This window comes from Phyllostomus discolor, chromosome 2 (assembly GCF_004126475.2).
Source record: "Phyllostomus discolor isolate MPI-MPIP mPhyDis1 chromosome 2, mPhyDis1.pri.v3, whole genome shotgun sequence".
In the NCBI taxonomy this organism is placed as follows: Eukaryota; Metazoa; Chordata; class Mammalia; order Chiroptera; family Phyllostomidae; genus Phyllostomus; species Phyllostomus discolor.
The window spans coordinates 62,796,557-62,817,868 of NC_040904.2; the positions used below are offsets into that span (position 1 = coordinate 62,796,557).

Genomic DNA, 21,312 nt, shown 5'->3' on the forward strand with positions numbered 1-21,312 from the left:
TTTCCTACTTCCTATGTCTCTGACTTTCTCCCCTTTTCTCCTTCTCCTCTTCCTTTCCCTCTCTCTTCCTCTCCTTCCCAGTTTCCATCCAGTTGTGAAGCAAAATCTCAAGTCTGTCTGTGGCTCCAATGTAGAATCAAGGCTTGCATTTCTGGCCCAGAGATCTCACCCCAAGACTGGTGTATTAATCATCCAATCACTGAACTGGCTGAGTTTGTTTCAGATCTCAGTTTGGTTCTGCATTATTGAATTTTGCTTTTCTGGCCCAACAACTGTTGGAAGGAGCTTTTTCCAGCCTCCTTTTATAGTGAGTGCTATTGTAGCCCCTGGATTTCAGCATGGAGTTTGCTTTATGTAGAGGACATACATCTAATGCATGTTATCCCACAAGGCCCAAAATCTAGTCAGTGCTACCTGTTTGAGAATGGGTGTTTAACAGGTCCAAAGCATTACCTCTAGTCATCAGTTTATGTTTCTGTTAGGTTTTGAATACCCTATATATTTATGTATTTTAGAACACACAGGTCTGGGTCTTATTTAGGTCTTTTTAATTTTCCTAATAATTTGCCATGTGTTTGGAGCAGGGGTTACTTAATAATTTCAAATTGTAGAGCATATTGGTTGAGAGTCCCAAAGGCAGACAATACAAAAGAATTCAATCTTTACTTTGCTTGTATCTTAAAATGCATTTTTAAAGATGAGACCATTTCAATACAACACAGTAGTTTTTTTCTCATTGTTTCAAGCAAGAAAAATTTTTTATAATACAAGTGATGTTTATATTGATGACACCATTACAACATCAACAGTTATCATATCTAGAGATTTTCAGTATATTTAGTGCATACCTCTCTCCCTTAAAACTGTTTCTAGATGATTCATAACTAGAGCAATTCTGTCTCAAAAAGAAAAAAAATATATAGCAAGTCAATTCAGTTAATACATTTGCTTCCCAAATACAAAGATTACAATATAGTTTACAGTGGTTTTAAATGCAAACCCATACATTTTAAAAGTTAATTACTCCATATAAATAAAAAACAAATAAATAGTATCATTTCTTAATATGAAAAGAACGTGAACCTTAATATTAATGTCTTCATTGTACTTGTGAAATACCCATGCTGTCTGAAAGCACATACTGTGCTCATTTGGTCCTGACAATTGCTCTGTACAGTAAAGACTGCTGCCTTACAGTTGAGGAAGCTATAAAACAACAGATTGTGCTTCTTATTTAAGGACATAGTGTTAATTAAAGACATGCATATATCTAAGGTCTGACACCCAACACAGTTTATTGGTACACAAATTAACCTTTATTTAATACCTTGAACTTGATGTCTTCATCGTGTTTCTTGAGAAATTACCTCATTTTGTGCATGGGTCTCCAACACTTACAATCTCGTTTGAATTCTGGCTCTGTAATAAATGGTGAGAATGTCTTTCTTCGGTTTCTTATTCACTGTTAAAAACTGGCACACCATAAACTCTTAATCTCTATGCCTAGGATAATTCAAATGTGGTACTGTAGAAAGGTGGTTTTGGTTAGATGACTTTTCAAGGAAAATTATCATTTTGTTATCTTTTGACTCATAAATCTCTTTATTGCAGGAGGGCTCTGTGGACAGTTTATATGAGCCAGTCCCAGAGCAGCATGCTAATAAAGAAAGCACCTCTGGTAAAATTGGTTCTCTCATTTTATCCTTTGGGGAGAGCAGAGAAGCATACAACAATCTTTTCATGGTGAATGAAGCCTTGAACTGAGTGGATTATATATTGTTATAAATTTAGAATCACTTACTTAGTGATAGCTGTTAACACAGCCAAAATCCAGTGTTCTCACCCTGGCTGGTGTGGCTCAGTGGATTGCATGCTGGCCTACAAATGGAAGAGCTGCTGGTTCTATTGCCAGGCAGGGCACATGCCTGGGCTGCAGGCGAGGTCCTCGTTTGGGGGCATGTGAGAGGCAAGCAATCCATGTTTCTCTTACACATCAATGGTTCTCTCCTTCTCTTTCTCCCTCCCTTCCCCTCTCTCTAAAAATAAATAAATAAAATCTTTAAAAATCCATTGTTCTCAGAAAGTTCTTCATTTATTTTTAGTTTCTGATTTTCTCTTTATTGTGTCTCTTTCATGATTTTGGCTTGTTAATATGAACTACCATTCATAGTGTATGTATTAAGTGATTATATAAAGTAACTTAATCCTCAAAGCAACTTTATGACAAAGAAATAATTATAATATTTTCTTGATGAGGAAATTTCAAGAGAGAAAAGTAAAATAACATTCTAAACGCTATAAAGGAGTAAGTGTTAAAGCTGGCAATTAAATATATATGTATCAGTAGTTTATCAGTAGTTTAGTGGTAAACCAGGTCTTTAGCGTGGGCCCAGCTTGAGATTTGTAGCATTTGCCAATTGCTATGGTGTAAATGCTTCTACTGTGGTCAATTTAAAACTACCAGTGATTTAATAACAGGCTTACAACACCTGAATGTTTAATTATTCACTACCTCTAGTGCTGAACACAGCACACCACTGACTACTTTAAAGTCTGTGCTAACCACATATTCAGCAGCTTATTTAATTTATGGACACACACCATCAACTTACAAAACATGAGTATTGCTAGAATGCAAGTGTAAATAGTTTTTGTGAATTACTTTTATAATCCTAGAGGCATAGAGTTCTCTGTGCTATGCAAAATTGGACCTGTCCCTGTTTAACAGTGCTGGCCATTCTCTTAGTTAATTGTGTTATATTTAAATTAACTCCATACTAATAACTTATTTTGCTTCTACTGTGGTAAGGACAATACAAAACATCCTGTCAGCTGCAAATAATGAACTTCCCTATACTTATAGATTTAGATGTCATCTCCTACCTTTATAATCATACCTCCCCAATAACACAAAAATTAATATTAACTGTCATTTATTCAGTGCTTCTTTATTATAAAGCACTATACTAGGTGATGCTATATATGATATTATCTGTGTTGATCCTTACAAGAACTTTAAAGAGGTTTTAAAATGTTGAGAAAGGTTAAATAGTTTTCCAGTTAAGAAAACAAATAAGATGACCCAGGATTAATATCTACATATTCTTTTCCTCTAGAGAAAGGTCTACAATAATATGCCTTTGAGTTTTACACATACCTCTCGCACACACTTATTTTATTCTTTAGGCACATTAAACACTTTCTTATGCATAGCTTACAGAACGTTTCCATTTCTCAAAAACTTCAATAAACTCAAAAGCAATGTAATGTTGGAAAGCAGTTCAATCATAAGTCTCAGTAAATAAAACTAATTGGAAAAGTTTTTAGTACAGTGGAAACTCTTTCCTCAACCCAATACCCTTTTCAATGTCAGTAAGACATTGATATTAACAGAAATGCGTAAGAGGAAGCAGCAGTCCATTTTACACACTAATGTGAGCGAGGGCACCATCCACATGGTGGCTGCCAACGGGCACTGCAAATGTTTGTAAGCATTTTTAGTCTATGATTAAAAAGAAAAATTGAATAAGCTGAAGAGCCAGAAGATATCTCCTTAAATGTGTGAATTTAATAATTATACATGAAACATAAACAGCTTCATGGACAACCAATTTGCTAGAATTTTAATAAAACTTCACTTACATTGCAAAAGTAGATAAGAATAATAAAACATGATTTAAATTGCTACAACCCTCTCTCCATATAGATAGATAAAAAGATAGTTTTACATACATATATATGTTCCCCTCTACTTATGTCATGTACATAGATGCCTCAGTATTTAATTGAAAAATATATTCATATATACAAATATAAATGTGTATATAGCTCTACTTCAGCCATAGATTTCACTATTTAAAATTTGAATTTTATCAGTCCTATCAAATTATCATTGATACTTATTTTATGCTTAATGAAAATGAAAATCATTCTATAGTTTGATTTAAAAAGTCTATCTTTTAATAATAAAATTTAGCAGTTTAGGACTTTCCTGACTTTCCCTCCAAGCTTCTGAAGAATGGATGCTTTCCCCCTCAGGTGTTCTCACTTACTCCTTTTTTCCTAGTTAAAAAAAAAAAAACAAAAAACCATTTTGGACCAGATTTGGCAGTATCCAAAAAAGCGTATCCTTTTTAGATTCATATTGTAGAAATACTACAAAGACACCCCTAGAGTTAATGAAATCATGCTTCAAGCTCTCAATCCACCACCCAAAAGCATTTGTTACCTGCCCCAGAGGGGAGGTGCTCCTGAACTCAAACCCTTCGGAACCAATATGACCGCCTATCTAATAGTTACACTGGAGATTATAGTGTACATGAAAATAATGTCATTTGCTACATGTACTGAAAAGAAACATTAAAATGAGAAAAGAATCCTAGGCTTCTTGGCTTCCCTTACAGGTATTTTATTTGTGCATATTTATTAGTTTTACTGTATGAAAAACACTTTTTATAAGCAAGGCAGGGAGTCACATAGATGGGCATAAGATGATGGCATATAGACCAATTGCACAATTGAGGGTAGAAGAGATACTGAAAGAAAAGTTTACTGTAGGATTTTAAATAAGAAACATCAGAAATACCCAGCTTGCATTTTAACTGTAGTTCCAGAAAGGCTCGTTAATGGAGAACTGGCTCAAAGAAAAATCAATTTAAAACATGAGACCATTAAATTTTGTTAAGGGGAGTAATGAGTGATTCACTTTAGTATATAGCAAAGCCAGAGAATTGTGGAGGGCTACTGCCAAGCAAGAGGGCAAGCAAACAAACAAAAACAGTGGGTAAAAGTTTTATAGAGTGAATAATCACACAAGTAAATAAATACACTGAAAGTAAAGGTGCTGATGTACTGGCCTAACTGAAGATTGATTACTTTGCCCCTTATTACATTAGTGAAATGTAGGCCGTTACTCCTTGATTCTGTATCTATTTTAGGACCTCTTTATAATGTCCAAAGCTAATAAAAGATCTTGATTTAGAACTAGAGTGAGAACATAAAATGTTTGTACCTTTGCCAGCTTGGGGTTAACTGGATCATTCCTGAATTATCTGGTTTGTCATTTATGTTGATTGAAGCAAGCAAATAATTGTCAATTGTGCACTTCATTTTGTATATCACAAATTAAATTGATAAGAAATCTGAACCTTTTCAAAAATAAGCTTAAATGTAAGAACAATGTCTCTATTACTTATATATTGTACATATTATTCATAATGTTGCACAGATATTCATTCAGTAATCATATGTAGACTAAATCAGTGGATCAGTGAAAGTTCATTAATCAAGGTAAAGAAAGTCTCAACAATGGAGAATGTCTGATGCAGTGTCTAAAAGCATGAGCTTTGGAGTTGAATTTTCGGTGTGAATTTTCATTCTAGCCCTGCCACTTACCAGCTATGGGACCTGGGAAAGTTGCTCAAATTCTCTAGGACTCAGTGCCTCCTCTGCAGAAAGGGGAGTACAGTCCTCTGTGCAGGTCCAGCCACTCTGTTGCAGAGAAGAGAATCTCCTCTTGCTCCCTCAGGCAGGAAAGATTTAGCACAGGAGTCAGAGGAACAAGGGAAGGGCTGATGCGTCACACCAGAGCTGAGGCTTCAACCTACAGCCTGACGTGACCTGTATATTTATGGCCAGGAGGTAAGAACAACTTTTATACTTAAAAAAGTTGTTTAAAACAAACACAAAAATAAAGATACTGTACCACAGAAACTGTATGTGGCCTACAGAGCCTAAACTATTCCTATCTGGCTTTCCACAGAAAACGCTGATCCCTGCCCTAGTCAAAATGCAGATGGCAATAAGGGTAAAATTTATGCCATATTTCAAAGACTTAGTATTAATAGAAGAATATAAAACAGATTATTAAAAATTTTATATTGATTACTTGTTTAAATGGAAATATTTGGGAAATATTAAGTTAAATGGAATTTGAGTCTTCTCTTTAACACGGCTACTAGCTTGTGGCCTTCAAATGTCATGTGGATGCTTCTGTTCTGCCAGACCTAAATTATGTCTGTTACCCAGGCCTCAGGGGACCAGAGCATGTGTTTTAGCCTTCTGGCCTCCGATAGAAGAAGGCAAATATTAAGTGTTAATCTGCCATGTCTACCACCCTTCCCTTCCAGAGCCTTTTCATCCTTATTATAGTGACATCACTACTCTAAATAAATAGATAGATAGATGACAGATAGATAAACAAATAAATAAGAGTGGCCTTTCTCACCTCTGGATCTTCTATATAGTGATTAGAGAGGATGGTTGGCTTTCTGGATGTGGCTCCCCTTTGTCTCTATAGAAAATAATTTGTGTTAAACCTACCCCAGGCATACAAAGTGCTGGCATGTAGAGTGAGTTTAGCTGTAACAACTCTTCTGCAATATTTGGGTCTTATAAAGTGGTGATAAATTAAAACTTTTGATTACTTTTCCGGTTAAGATGGAGAGGAATGACCAAAAAAAGTACAAAAATATCTAATACTATTATGTTAGAAAATAAATCACACACAAAAGGGTGTTATAGAGACACTTGGATGTAACTTCTGACAGTCATTCTCAATAGTGGCTGGACTTCAGAATCCACTGAAGATACAGATTTCCAGTCACTACTGTGGACCTACTACATTAGTAAGAAGGAACTAAGGTATCCCTGTCCAGTAGAAATATAATGCAATTCATTGATGTAATTTATTTATTTTAAAGATTTTATTTATTTCATTCTTAGAGGGAGGGGCAGGGAGGGAGATAGAGAGGGAGAGAAAGATTGATTGGTTGCCTTCTCTTTTGCACATACTCTGACTGGGACAGGGCCTGACACCCAGGCACGTGCCCTGACTGGGAATCAAACGAGTGACCTTTTGCTTTGTGGGCTGATGCCCAACTGAGTTACGCCAGTCAGGGCCACAGATGTAATTTTAAATTTTCTAGTAGTTGCAAAGAACTTTTTAAAAAAGAGAAATAGATGAAATTATTTTTAATAATATATTGGATTTAAGCCAATTCACCTAAAATATTATCATAACAAGTAATAAAATTAATGAGATATTTTATATATATTTAATTATATTTTATTGATTATGCTATTACAGTTGTCCCATTTTCCCCCTTTCATTCTCCTCCACCTTGCACACCAGCTCCCATCCTCATTCCCCCACCTTAGATCATGTTCATGGGTCATACATATACATTTTTTGGCTTCTCCATTTCCTATATTATTCTTAACCTCCCCCTGTTTATTTTCTACTTGACATTTATGCTTCTTATTCCCCTTTTCTCCCTTTCTATCCCTCCCCCTTCCCCACTGATAAACCTCCCTATGATCTCCATTTCTGTGATTCTGTGGCTGTTCGAGTTATTTGCTTAGTTTGTTTTTGTTTTTTGTTTTTCTTTTTAAGTTCCATTGTTGATAGTTGTGAGTTTGTTGTCATTTTACTGTTTATATTTTTGATCATCTTCTCTTTCTTAGATAATAAGTACCTTTATCATTTCATATAATAGGGGCTTGGTGATGATGTACTCCTTCAACTAGACCTTATCTGGGAAGCACTTTATCTGCCCTTCCATTCTAAATGATAGCTTTGCTGAATAGAGTAATCTTGGATGTAGGTACTTGCCTTACACGACTTCAAATACTTCTTTCTAGCCGCTTCTTGCTTGTAGGGTTTTGTTTGAGAAATTAGCTGATAGTCTTATGGGAACTCCTTTGTAGGTAACTGTCTCCTTTTTTTTCTTGCTGCTTTTAAGATTCTCTCCTTATCTTGGGTAATGTAATTATGATGTGCCTTGGTGTGTTCCTCCTTGGGTCCAACTTCTTTGGGACTCTCTGAGCTTCCTGGACTTCCTGGAAGTCCATCTCCTTTGCCAGATTAGGGAAGTTCTCCATTGTTTTTTTCAAATAAGTTTTCAATTTCTTGCTCTTACTTTTCTCCTTCTGGCACCCCTATGATTTGGATGTTGGAATGTTTAAGGTTGTCCTGGAGGTTCCTAAGCCTCTCATTTTTTGAATTCTTGTTTCTTCATTCTGTTCTGGTTGAATGTTTATTTCTTCCTTCTGGTCCAAACTGTTGATTTGAGTCCCAGTTTCCTTCCTGTCACTGTTGGTTCCCTGTATATTTCCCTTTGTATAGCCTTCACTTCTTCCTCTATTTTGAGACCACACTTAACCATTTCTGTGAGCAACCTGATTACTAGTGTTTTGAACTGTGCATCTGATAGGTTGTCTATCTCTTTGTTGCTTACTTGTATTTTTTCTGGAGTTTGATCTGTTCCTTCATTTAGGCCATTTTTTTTTGTCTAAGTATGCCTGTTACATAGTAAGGGGTGGAGCCTTAGGTGTTCACCAGGGTGGGGCAACCCACATCACTGCGTTGTGATGCTGTACGTAGGGGAGGATCCAAGAGGGAACAATGGCTCTTACTCTGCTCTCTGCCAGCTTTCAGTCATTTCCTCTGTTACCCACAAGCAAACTGGACCCTTCTGGTGCTGATTCCCAAGTGGGTGGGCTTGTGTACGTTCTAGGACCCTGTGGGTCTCTCCAATGAACTCTCCTGTGAGACTAGGATTTTCTTCCGGCATGTCAGCCTCCACAGGTGTTTTCAATTGGTGTTTTGAAGCTTTATTTCCCTGCACTGGAACCCTGGGTTGTGTGGTCTGTCTTGCTCCCCAGTTGCTCCTCCCAGTTTATCTGCAGGCAAATGTGGGACTACTTGCTCTATCAGCCACCGCCTCGTCTTGAGTCCTCTACTCTCGGCTGCCTGTCTCCACCCCTCCTACAGGTATGGATGAATGTTTCTTCTTTAACTCCTTGGTTGTTGGACCTCCATACAGTTTGATTTCCTGTCAGTTCTGATTGTTTTTGTTTTTAAATTTGTTCTTGTCCTTCTTTGGTTCTACGAGGAGACACAGTGTGTCTACCTATGCCTCCATCTTGGCTAGAAGACTATTTTATATATTTTTTAAACTAAGACTTTGAAATCTGCTGTGTGTTTCATATATCACAATTCACATGCTAAAGCTTCAATGATTAAATTGAAATCCAGTCCTAGTGAAGCAGTAAAAATTGTGTTTTTTTACCCAGCTTAAATTTTTAAATTAAATTAAATTAAAATTTAGTTTGTCACTCACACCAGCCATATACCAATTGCTCAATAGCCACCTGAGTCTAGGGATGGATCCTATATTCGGTAGTTTAGGATGAGAAACTTAAAATTGCTGGTGGGATTGAGGCATCAAAGTAACCAGATTGTATCATATTCTACTTCACTTAGGGAAGTATAGATATTAAAGTATAAAAATACTTGATAAACTTTTAGATATATGCTTTTAGAAAGAAACAAGACCATAGGGGACAGGTGTGTTAACCAATGAAGAAGCTGAGATTTGTGACTTGTCTGAAGATATAGATGGAGTCAGACTGGAGATTTGGCTTCCCAAATACCATTTTTTTCCCTCTCTGCCACAAATGTGTTTATGTTTGTATGCATGTGGTATGCATGTGTGCATCTGCAAGAGTTAGAGAGAGTAGAATATGGGTGAGGGGGTATTTTGGGGGGAGATGAGAAGTAAAGAAGAGTGAGAAATAAGGATTTTGTCTTTACCATAGATATGCTAAAAATAATCAGATGGTATAGGGAACATTGTAGAAAGCACTTGAGATGGGCAATGTGGTTAATAGACTTGAGTTTAATTCTTGCTCCCCAGGTAGCTGAGAACTGCGTGCCCTTGAAAATGTTATTGAACTTTTCTGACCCTAAGTTTCCTGAGCAATAGAATATAGATTAAAATGTCTGTCTCTTCGTTTGTAGTGAAGATCAAATGTGATCACACACGTTAAGCACCTGGCATAAGACATGTTAATGTTCATTTTCCTTCCTTCTGCAACCTATCACACTAGAGCGGAGTGATCCTTTAATTTAATATCCTTGATTAAATGACTTTAAGTCAAACTCTCGCTGGAGCTTGGATGTCGTTTTAAAATCACTGCTCAAAATAATTTGTAATCAACACTCCTTACCTAAAAGCATTGATTTTTTTTCCAGAGCTGGACAAGAAGAAGCAACAGGATTTATTGTTGATGTGCATTAGAAAACCCACAATTTTAATCTCCACAAATTGCCTCAAATCATGAACACCCAGGTTGAGTGCAAGTTTTGACAATTCAGCCCTACATTTCCCACCCCGTGCAGACAGCAGTAAACAAGAAAATTTATCAAAGGGTCCTTGTTTGTCTAAATTGTATTTCAGGGTGCTTCTTGGGTTCATTTTAACTAAAATACTTTTAAAACACTAGTTTAATTATTTTATATACTTACTCATCAACATTCTGCACTGATTAAAAGCACTGGAGAAATCAATTACATTATTTCTAGCTACCAGATGTTAATGAGAGAATAACATAGCAGATTCAAACATAGCTTTAAAGATAAACAATATGATATGTGTCTAGTAGTTGGTTTGAGCTCAGCACTAATGAGGCTGAGGTCAGGGGCTTAATCCCTTTATGGCCAGTTATTTTTGCTGTGTTGCACAACCACCAGCAGCATCCATGACCCCAGCCCCCTGTCTTGGTTATAGGTACCATTGATCATTAAGGAACCTGGGTTGGAGAATAAGAATACACCAGCACAAAGCCATTACCCACAAGGAAAGAACAACCTTCCTAACCAGCAGTTCACTTGTGTGAAGACTTTCCTTTACTATAAACAGATTTCAGGCCACCAGTGATATTCTCAGCTTTAAATTTAGGATAATCCATGGAGCAGTGGTAAGAGTATTAAGAAAGAAAATTTAGTTCTTGACCCGGCTTTGTTCCTAAACAATGCTGAGTAAGTTATTATACTGGTTCACATCTCAGTTTCCACCTCTATAAGATAGGGTTAGACTAGATGGTCTACGACTTCCTGCTGCTTGCAAATGGTTCCATGAATATGTTTTAAATTATTTGAAATGGGGTGTGTTGTCTAATACAAAACACTATAATTATTCCTTTTCAAACTATAGGAGAGTCTTATCAGATGGCCTGTAATGAACCCTGTTGTGTGAGGGTTCTCCAGAGAAACAGAACTAATAGGCTGGGGATATATATGGAAAGAAATTAGAAGAATTTGCTCATGTGATTACAGAGGCTGGGAAGTCTGAGTTTTGCAGGGCAGGCCAGCATGTTGCAAACCCAGGGAAGAGGTGGTGTTGTAACTAGAGTCCACAGGTAGTCTAGAGGTAGAATTCCTCTCCCTAAGGAGATACAGTCTTTTTAAGACCTTCAACTAATTAGATGAGACCATCCACATTATGGATGATAATCTGCTTTACTCAAAGTCTACTAATTTAAATGTTAATCTTATCTGAAAAATACCTTCACAGTGACTTCTGGACTGGTGTTTGGCCAAATAGATGGGTACTGTGACCTAACAAAGTTGACACATAAAATTAACTATCACATTGGCCTTCTGTTAATTATGCCCTTGTATTAAATATGATCCCCACCTTTGTGTGTGACTTAATTCCTATAGAAATTTGGCAAAAGTGATAGAAAGTGACTTCCATAATTAGGATTCAAAAGACTATGACTTCTGTCTTGCTAACAGAATCTCTCCATTGCCTTTCTGGCTTGAACATTATGATGAAGCAAGAGCCCATTTAGAGAAGCCCATGTGGCAAAAAACTGAGACCAACTTTCAGACGACAGACAACAAGGAACTGAGGTCTTCATTTCAACAGTCCTCAATAAACTAAATTCTACTAACAATCACTGCCTGAGCTTGGAAGAGGATCCACTCCCCAGCTATACCTTTGCATAAGGCCTCAGGCCTTTTAACCAATGATTTGATTGCAACCCTGTGAAAGACCCATTTAAGTCATGCCCATATTCTTGACCCATGTAACTGTGAGATAATAAATGTGTATTGTTTTAGAACATTACATTTTGGAATAATTTATTGCACAGAAATATATACCTAATATAGGAACTGAAATTAATTTGACAAATTATTAATTGCAGATAACCAAATCCATGCTAGCTAATTTAAGCAGAACAGAATATATTACACATTAAAGAGAGGTCAGAATTGTTGGGAGGTTGAAGACAGATACTGTAGCTGAGCTTGCAGGAATTACTCTGAGAAAGCACACTTCAAACTTTGCCACCCAGGAGAGCCATCCCGTATGTTAATAGGTTTTGCATCAGTGTCTTCAGTTGGTGCATGTGATGGACAGTACCTAACCACACATCTTATTTATTCTAGTAACAAGGGAAGTCCATCTCTCTGTCTGTCTCTCTCCTCCCCTCCCTCCCTCCCTCTATCTCTCCCTCTTTCTCTCTTCCCTGCCTTTTGGTTTTCTTCTCTTCCTTCCTTCTTACCCTCTTTTCCTCCTTGCTATCTCCTCTTATCCCTTCACTAAACCAGTATTTTGCAATTTTTTTTTTAATCTCATGGTACACATAAACTAATTACTGAAATTCTGTGGCACACTTAAAAATATATTATACTTTTTGTCAATATGACAACAAATAGGTATAATTTTGTTTCATTTATACTGGACAGCTAAGGCTGCTGTCATTTTTTTATTTGACAATGTGAGGGAAAAGACGTTAGTGCCTCTGACTAGTCAGGTGCTACATGCTTTAAAAATTCTTGTGACACAATAGTGTGCCTCTTGTGGCACTCTGGTTGACGATCACTGTTCTAAACATTGATTTTAGGATTAGCAAATGGCAGATGTCAACTATAGCAAGATCTATGTATACCCAAAATATCTAGAGAGTAACATACGCAACTCTAAAATTAAATACTGTATTATAAATTATCAAGTCCAATTTCTATAAGAATTCTCAGAAGGAGTTAAAAAACAATATAGTGTAGTTGCCAAAAAGACAACATTTTGGGAGGGGTTGTCAAACAAACACTATAAAAATACCAGCTTTGAAATTTACCAGTTATGTAATTTTGGAAAAGTTCCTTAAATTCTTCAAGCTGTATTTCTTCTCCTATAAAATGAGGAAGCTCTTTGTTACTCTTATTTATCATTTGAGAATAAAAAGTGGCAATGTAATTACCATTATTAGTACAGTGGCTAACACAAAGTAGGTGATCAATAATAGGTGTTATCTCTAAGAACATAACTGTGGTTTGTGGTTTAACAGTACAAATTCCACAGGGAAAATAAGACATTTAAGCTGGGTTTGGAAAAGAAGAACTAGAGTTAAAAGATGGTTAAGATATTATATCATTGTACACTGCCCTAGCATCTTTCACAAAAAGCCTTAAAAAGCACTTAGAGGCAAGCGTCTTATAAATGGATACATTGAAATGTGAAATGTCATCTTAGAATAGGTGAATAATAAAGAAGTCAAGGTAGATGACTCCCAGGTTGGTGTTCTAACTGCTCATCTGCATTTCTTACTTGCTTCCCAACTATTAAAATTGGGATTTTTTTTGTTCTGTCTCTGTATTAGCATCAGCACTGATGTAGCTATGAATGACATAGACACTAAAGGGAGGAAAGGAGATTAACAATGGCATCATCCCATCTGCTAGGTCTTCATCAAACTGTGAACTAGTGGGGTCAGTATCAAACAGGGCAGGTAATCCTTTTCTTGATTTGTAGATTGTAAAATGACTCATAACAAGCTGACATATAAAACATAGATTACTTCATTAGAAAGACTGTACTTTTCTTTCATTTTCATTTTTATTTTTTACCTGTTATAGCTGTGATCACTTACAGCTATCCTTTTGCCACCAATTCATCTGTGAACATCTTCTGGTGGTTTTAATTAGTTTCCTTCGTGTAAATATAGACTTATGAAATCAATAGATTGAGGTTAATTATGCCCCATTGTCTTTTTTATTTCCTAAACTTATGGTACAATTACTGATTGAATCTAATGAAAGCCATGGTTATCTCTTTAATCATGTTTTAAAGAAAGAGCTGTAAAGCAAAAAAGTCCATTTCCACTTAAATTTTCTCTTAAAAGCTCTTGTCATCCCTGCTGACTTCGGATTGAAATATTACGGATAAGGAACCATGGATTGTCTCTACAGGAAAAGATTTTGAGATATTTGTTCCACAACCTTCATGCTATAAATGTAGAGACTGAGGTTCTGAGAGGGTGCTTGGAGCCTGCCCAGTTTGGTAGCAGACTCGAGAAAACAAGCCAGTTTCTGGCGTGCCAGTTCAGTGATTTTCCACTGTAAGGGCTGAGTCTGATAATTTTACCTCTCTTATTTCCTATGACACTTCTTGCAAGTTTATTTGGCTCATATTCCAACTGTGGCTATGAGGGTTAAATAGGATGATATAAGAAGTAGAAACATAAATTTAATAAACATTAGTTGTCCTTCCCCTTTCTACAACCTTGTGTAAATGTAATTTCATAAACCACAACACACTTAAGGATACTTAAGAGAGCTCTCTATTTTAAGAAATTTGGAAGGAAATATTTTTGTAAAAGAGGGGTCTTTTATAATATAAGTAGCCATCCCTAGGTAACTTGTTTTGTCATCCCGGGTATTTATAGAGCTGTGAGTGGAGTTTGTTATTTTAGGATTGATAGAAAACCCGCTTAGCACACTAGAAGGCAAAAGGCAAAGTTGCATGTAGTTTACCAGCTCTGTCCTTAGTGGATTAGATACAGTACCTGTGCATTCTTCAGGCACTATAAACTTTGTGATCTGCCCTGATGATGAGCCATGTGGGGATGCTGCACACCACTTGCTTCTCTTGGGGGAACCAGAATTCATTAGCTATATAGGGTTGTTACACTTTGACAGGAGCTATACAGGCTGTCCAGAAAGTCTACTTTTCCCATCAGGAGGAACTGATATTTCTCCTTCCTCTTTGCTGCATTCTCATGGGGGAATGAAATCTGTTTTCCCTGAAACATAATATTGTTACTGTGATATACTGGGGGCCTCCAATGTGCAGATTGTCATCATCTAAATTCAGTGATTCTTGAAGAGCCCATTTTAATTAAGTGAGCTTTCATAAATTATTGGGCATGCTTTGATGGTGATGATGGCATCCACTAGATGATTAATGACTAAAACACATCAATGTGCTGATATATACTTGTCTTCAAATAACGCTAAATTATTAGTATTAGTGCTTTGATGAGGATAGGCTTTCTGAGCTGTTTGTTTAGTAGTGGCATATAGCATTATATTTTCTCCACATTTTCATAGCCTCTCTCCCTTTTGGCCAGTGGTACTCATTTGTGAGACCTCTGATCAAGATGACAGGTGGTTTCTGCAGCTGTGCAGTCAGGTGTAGAAGAAGTACTATGTACTATTGAAGACCTCAGGTGTAAGATCCCAATCTTACCACTTACTAGTTATGTGACCTTAGGCAAGAATCTTGATTGACTGTTCTGTGTCTGAGTTCGCTCCTCTGTAAATTGAGGATTATTGTAATTATCAACCTTACAGGGTAGTCATCAGGATTAAATTATTCACTCTATGTAAAGAATCTAAAACTGTGTTTGATAATACATGGGTGTTCTGCCATTATTGCTGTGCAAGTGTATTAAATAAGAAGAAAGAAAAGCAGTAAGATTTACAGTCTTGATACTCTTAGCAACTTGCTTTAATGTACTGGGCTGAGACTAACTATACTTATTAATATTCTTCTCTGCTGTGTGATCTATTTGATAATGTCAGAGACTTCCTCATAAGCTTTGTCTTCACATAATCAGGTGTAGTGCAAGGTAGAAGAGCTGATGGGTGTTAGAACTTTTATGAGGGTGATGGCTTGTCATCCGGTCATACAAACCTTCTTGTTTGGAGCGTCATGCTGATAGGTGGGTGCGTGTTTTTTCATTTCTCTGGTAGCTTTAGGTACACCACAAAATTGAGTGTACTTTATCAACTTTGAAGCATGATAATCATTGTCATTGCCAAATGTCTATTACAATATTTTTTTAAAAGGAAACATATTAACTTCCATGTCTTTTTTGGACATCTGGGGAAATGCATTGAAGCATAAGAGCCTAAGGAATGTCAAAAACAGATTCAGTTTGGATGTGGCATTCTTGAAATTATTGTATTTTAATGTTAGTAAAACCATTTGAGTCATGCAAAGGAGTAGTCTTCATTCTTGCAAGTGAACAGAATGCAATATCAGAATTTTATGTACTAGTAATACATAATATAATGACAAATAACATCTATAATTATCTTCAATGTATTTGGAATCATATAAGGGTTTTATAAAGCTTGTTTAATCTTCAAGTTAAGAAAATCATGGAAACCAATAAGATCCTCAGATAAACAGTCTTTGATAGTGGATACCTGAGAGAAGGGCCATTTGTATTTCTTCTTTGCATCTAAAACAGTGGCTTAGTAGCACTCAGTAAATGTTTGTTGAATGAACTTTGATGTATGAAAGAATCAGTTACATAATTCTGAAAGAATATATTAGAATGAATAAAATGACTAGCATTTAATCAAGGTAAACCATTATATGCATAACCCTAGACAAATCAGTTTACTATTTAGTACCTCAGTTTATTCATTTGCAACTCAAAGATCAGATCTCATCAGCTCTACAGTCTTAAGAGCTTCTCATAGGATTTACACCATCATTTACTGCCAATCAATTTTTCTCTGGTGCAGAAATACCTCTCACATTTCTATTAGCGAGGCAACGACAATGCCTGACATGTTCACTCCTTGTTTTTCTTTTGCCTTTGGGATTTGAAAGTAAGGTTTAAAAATCAATAACACATTGGGGTGGTGAACACACAAGACAATATACAGATAACGTATTATAGGTACACCTTAAACCTATATAATTGTATTAACAATGTCACCCCAATAAATTCAATAAAAATTTTAAATAAATAAACACCTATAAAGCAGCAAACAGGCACATATTAGACTCCACCTCAAAGCACAGTCAACTGCAACCACTGCATGAGAATAGTAATATGGTGTTTGGAATCTAAAGTTTCTCCCTTTTTCAAATGCCATTTCTTTATTTCTAATTGTTTTTTCAATTTGAACTTGTTTCATAATTATGTGAAAATGTTTTGCTCTTAGAGTCTATTCTTACTCACTTGAAGAGTAACACAGGTTGGACATACTCTTCAGTTTCTACCAGCCCATTCATAAGTTGCCTACATTTCATTTTTTATTTTCCTAATAATTCCCAGGGGTTAAAACTAAATGAAGCCACACACTCCGAAGTGAATGAAATGTAAGACTGATGATTAGTGTTTGATTTAAGGGGCAATAAAATGAAGGCTAACAGGCACAAGTTTTGCCTGGTATTTTGACACGTGTCAAATTAATGGACAAGACAGAATTATTTCATTGACTTTTTCTAATGGGATCTTCTTTATGGGGTTTAGAGTAATGCATACCCACACATGTATAGATATGGTTCCAAAATAAAGCTACTCATAGTCTTCTTCTGACCTGACCATTAGTGAATAAAGAACCCAGGGTCTGAACACTGAAAGACCTGAATGTCTGCTTATGGGAGCAGAAGTCAGAATTTAAAACAGATGCTTTGATTTTGGTATAAGTCATACTAAACATCACTCAAACAATTCAGTGGCAACCCACAACTTGTCAACACCTGGGGAACAGACCTTAAGTTAAGTAAATATTGAGCTGTTTCAGTAATCCCTTTCCTTCATATAATCACACTTCAGACAAGCATTTAATGTGCTTGACTCCTCCTATCCTCTTGTATGAAGCAGGTTGCCTAAGGAGAACTGCCTTAACTCTCATTTTTATAGGGATTAAAAGGAAGTTTTAGCTCAAAATAGTTTCAATGTATTAATTACAATGATACCCTTCAAGAAAAGATTCCCACACCTAAGCTAATTCATTAGAAGCAAAACTTGCATGATCTGGATTCCAGTAAAACAGAACAAACTAAAGAGTCCCTAGAGAGTGTTATGACAAGGGTGGGCAGTAGTATGTTTACAGTTGTTAATGCGTGGAACACAGATTTTATTCTTGTATCATTGTTGATCCACTTTGCATTCTTTTCTTTAAAAATTTTTTATTGCTGACACTGTTACAGGTTTCCCCCATTCACCCGCCTTTCCCCCTTCCACTAAGTTTCCACCCCCTTCCCCCGACCTTCACCACATGAATTATTCTTCATATGAACAACCAAAAACCTACATTTTCCCACCCTTCTATGTGCTAAAAATAACCAATCTTTATCCATGGTATTATGAAATTCCTTCAGTTTTGGTCTAGATGTCTCTCAACCTTAGCCTAGAAGCTAATTGTGTCCCTTTCACCACAATCAGCAACCACAAATATTTAAACAGGGTCTAACACCTGACTGTATTAACTGAGCCAAGGCTTCACCCAGGTCAATAAGAGCACTGTTTTTGAATACTATGCCTTCTGTCCCAATTCAAATACTTGAGGCTCAATTGCACACAAGTGTGAGCCATCTGGACTTAATCTTGATAGCAGAAATGGTGACTCACTGAAATAATAAGTTGATACAAAAGTACAGTTGACTCTTGAACAATATGGGGTTTAGGGATGCTGACTCTCTATGCTGTCAAAAATCCACATACAACTTTGGCTCTTCCAAAATTTAACCATGGTTGTCCCTTGATATGGCAGAGAGTTGGTTCTAGAACCCCCACAGATACCAAAATTTGAGGATACTCAAGTCCTCTGTATAAAATGCACAGAACCAATGCATACAGCCAGTCATCTACATGTACAAATTCCCAACCAAGAGTCAAAATACTATTTCTTTTTTAAATTTTTATTACATTTATTGGAGGACCATTGATAAAATTATATAGGTTTCAGCCATACAATTCTGTAATATATCATCTGTATATTGCATTGTGTGTTCAACACCGAAAGTGAAGTCTACCTCCATCACTCCATTTATCCTCTCTTTACCCTCTTCTCACTCCCCCACCTCCCTTTCCCTCTGGTAATCATCATACTGTAGTTTGTGTCTATGAGTTGTTTTCTTTTTTTCTTTTGCTTAATTTCTTCATCTTTTTACCCAGCTCCCCAGTCCCCCACTTCTCTAACAGCTGTCAGTTTTTTCTTTGTATCTATGAGTCTTTTTCTATTCTGTTTGTTTGTTTGATTCACTGGATTTCAATGTCCCACAGTTTTGAATTGTTGTGTCATCATTTTCATTTGTTTCAAGGTGTCTATTGATTTCCTCCTGGATCTCATTGTTGATCCATTCATTGTTTAATAACGTGTTATTTAGCTTCCATGTTTTCACATGCTTTTCAATATTTTTGTGTTTGGTTTCTACTTTCACAGCATTGAGGTCAGAGAAGATGCTTGATATGATTTCAATCTGAAATTTATTGAGACTTGTTTTGTATCCTAAGTGTGGTCTATCCTAGAAAACATTCCATGTGTACTTTCAAGGTATATATATTCTGCTGCTTTGGTGTGAAATGCTCTGAAGGTATCAATTAAGTCCATTCGATCTAATGTGTTGTTTAAGGCTGCTGTCTCCTTGTTGATTTTTCTGCCAGGAAGATCTACCCATTGAAGTCAATGGGGTGTTAAAATCCCTGACTATGGCTGTATTCCTGTCAATCTCTCTGTATTTGTCCATCACGATTTGCTTTATATATTTAGGTGCTCCTATTTGGTGTATAAATATTTACTAGGGTTGTATCCTCTTGTTGGATTGCTATCTCTATCATTATGTATTGTCCTTTGTTTCTTACTATAGCTTCTGCTTTAAAGTCTATTTTGTCAGATATAAGTATTTCTACTCCAGCTTTAAAAAATTCCATTTTCATGAAATATCTTTTACAAATCTTTTTTTTAAAATATGGAATGCTTCACGAATTTGCGTGTCATCCTTGTGCAGGGGCCATGCTAATCTTCTCCGTGTCATTCCACATTTTAGTATATGTGCTGCCGAAGCGAGCACTCTTTTACAACCTTTTACTTTTAGTCTGCTTGTGTCTTTTATTCTGCAGTGGTTTTCTTGTAGACACCATATGTACAGGTTTTGTTTTTTTATCCATTCAGCTGACCTATGTCTTTGGAGCATTTAAGCCTACATTTAAAGTGATATTTGATAGGTATGTACAATATTTATTGAATTTTATTCTTTATAACTATGCTCTTCTGTTCTTCCTCCCCCCTTCTCTTTCTTCCTCTTCCTCCTCCTCCTTCTCCCCCTCTTCCCCTTCTTCCCCTTCATCGTTGTCTTCTTCTTCTTCTATTTCTTCTTCTTCTTCTTCTTCTTCTCCTTCTCCTTCTCCTTCTTCTCCTTCTTCTCCTTCTTCTTTTCCTTCTTCTCCTTTTCCTCCTCCTCCTTCTAGAAAATCCTTTAATATTTTTGCAATACTGGTGGTTTGGTGGTAATGAACTGTTTTAGCTTTTTCTTTTCTGGGAAGCTCTTTATTCATCCTTTAATTTTAAATGATAGCTTTACTTGGTAAAGTAGTCTTGGTCTAAAGTCTTCACTTTTCATCACTTTGAATATTTCATGCCAAATACCTCTAGGCCTGAAATGTCTCTGTTGAGAAATCAGATAACTTTTTTATGAGAGATCTCTTATAGGCAACTCTCTGCCTCTAGCTGCTCTTAAAATTCTCTCTTTGTCTTTAACCTTTCCTATTTTAATTATGTTGAGTCTTGTTTTGGTCATCTTTGAGTTCATCTTGTTTGGGATTCTCTGTACTTCTTGGACTTGTGTATCTTCTCCTTTTACCATGTCAGGAAACTTTTCAGTCATTTTCTTTTCAAATAGGTTCTTGATTCCTTGCTGTCTCTGTCCTCCTTCTGGTACTCCTATGATGTGGATTTTGTTACCCTTAATGTTGTTCCAAAGATCCCTTAAACTACCCTCATTTTTTATGTGTTTTTTTTTTTAATTTTGCTGATCTGACTTGGCATTTTGTTCCTTGTCTTCCAATTCACTAATTTAATTCTTTACTTCATCCAGTCTAATATGTATTCCTTCAAGTGTATTCTTCATTTCAGATATTGTATTCTTCAAATCTGACTGGTTCTTTTTTATGGTTTCTATGTGTTTTTTGTTTTGGGTTTTGTTTTTTTTTTTGCTTTTTGTGTCTTTGTTGAAGTTGTCACTAAGTTCCCTGAACGGCATTACAACAGTTTTTTTTTGAACTCTATATCTGGTAAGTTGCTTACTTCTATTTCATTGAGTTCTTCTTTCGGAGATTTCTCCTGTTCCTTCATTTGGGACATGTTTCTTTGTAACCCCATTTTGGCTGACTCTTTGTGTTTGTTTTTATGTATTAGGTAGATCTACTATGACTCCCAGCCTTGGTGGAGGGGCTTTATGTTCTATGTGTTCTGTGGGACCCCGTGGCACAGTTGCC

General features: G+C 36.2%; 1 protein-coding gene and 1 non-coding gene across 2 annotated transcripts in view; one reads left to right on the forward strand and one right to left on the reverse strand.

Annotated features, from left to right (window-relative positions):
• The window catches only part of LOC114488181 (SAM domain-containing protein SAMSN-1), a 163,718-nt gene that overhangs the window by 4,631 nt on the left and 137,775 nt on the right, over window positions 1-21,312 (forward strand). The window contains 1 exon segment of the mRNA XM_036017922.1: window positions 1,612-1,743. Coding sequence (XP_035873815.1) covers window positions 1,634-1,743 — 110 coding nt within the window. The 5' untranslated portion in view covers window positions 1,612-1,633.
• Window positions 19,782-19,889, reverse strand: LOC114491152. Its single transcript, XR_003683967.1, has one exon. It is a non-coding gene; the product is annotated as a U6 spliceosomal RNA (small nuclear RNA).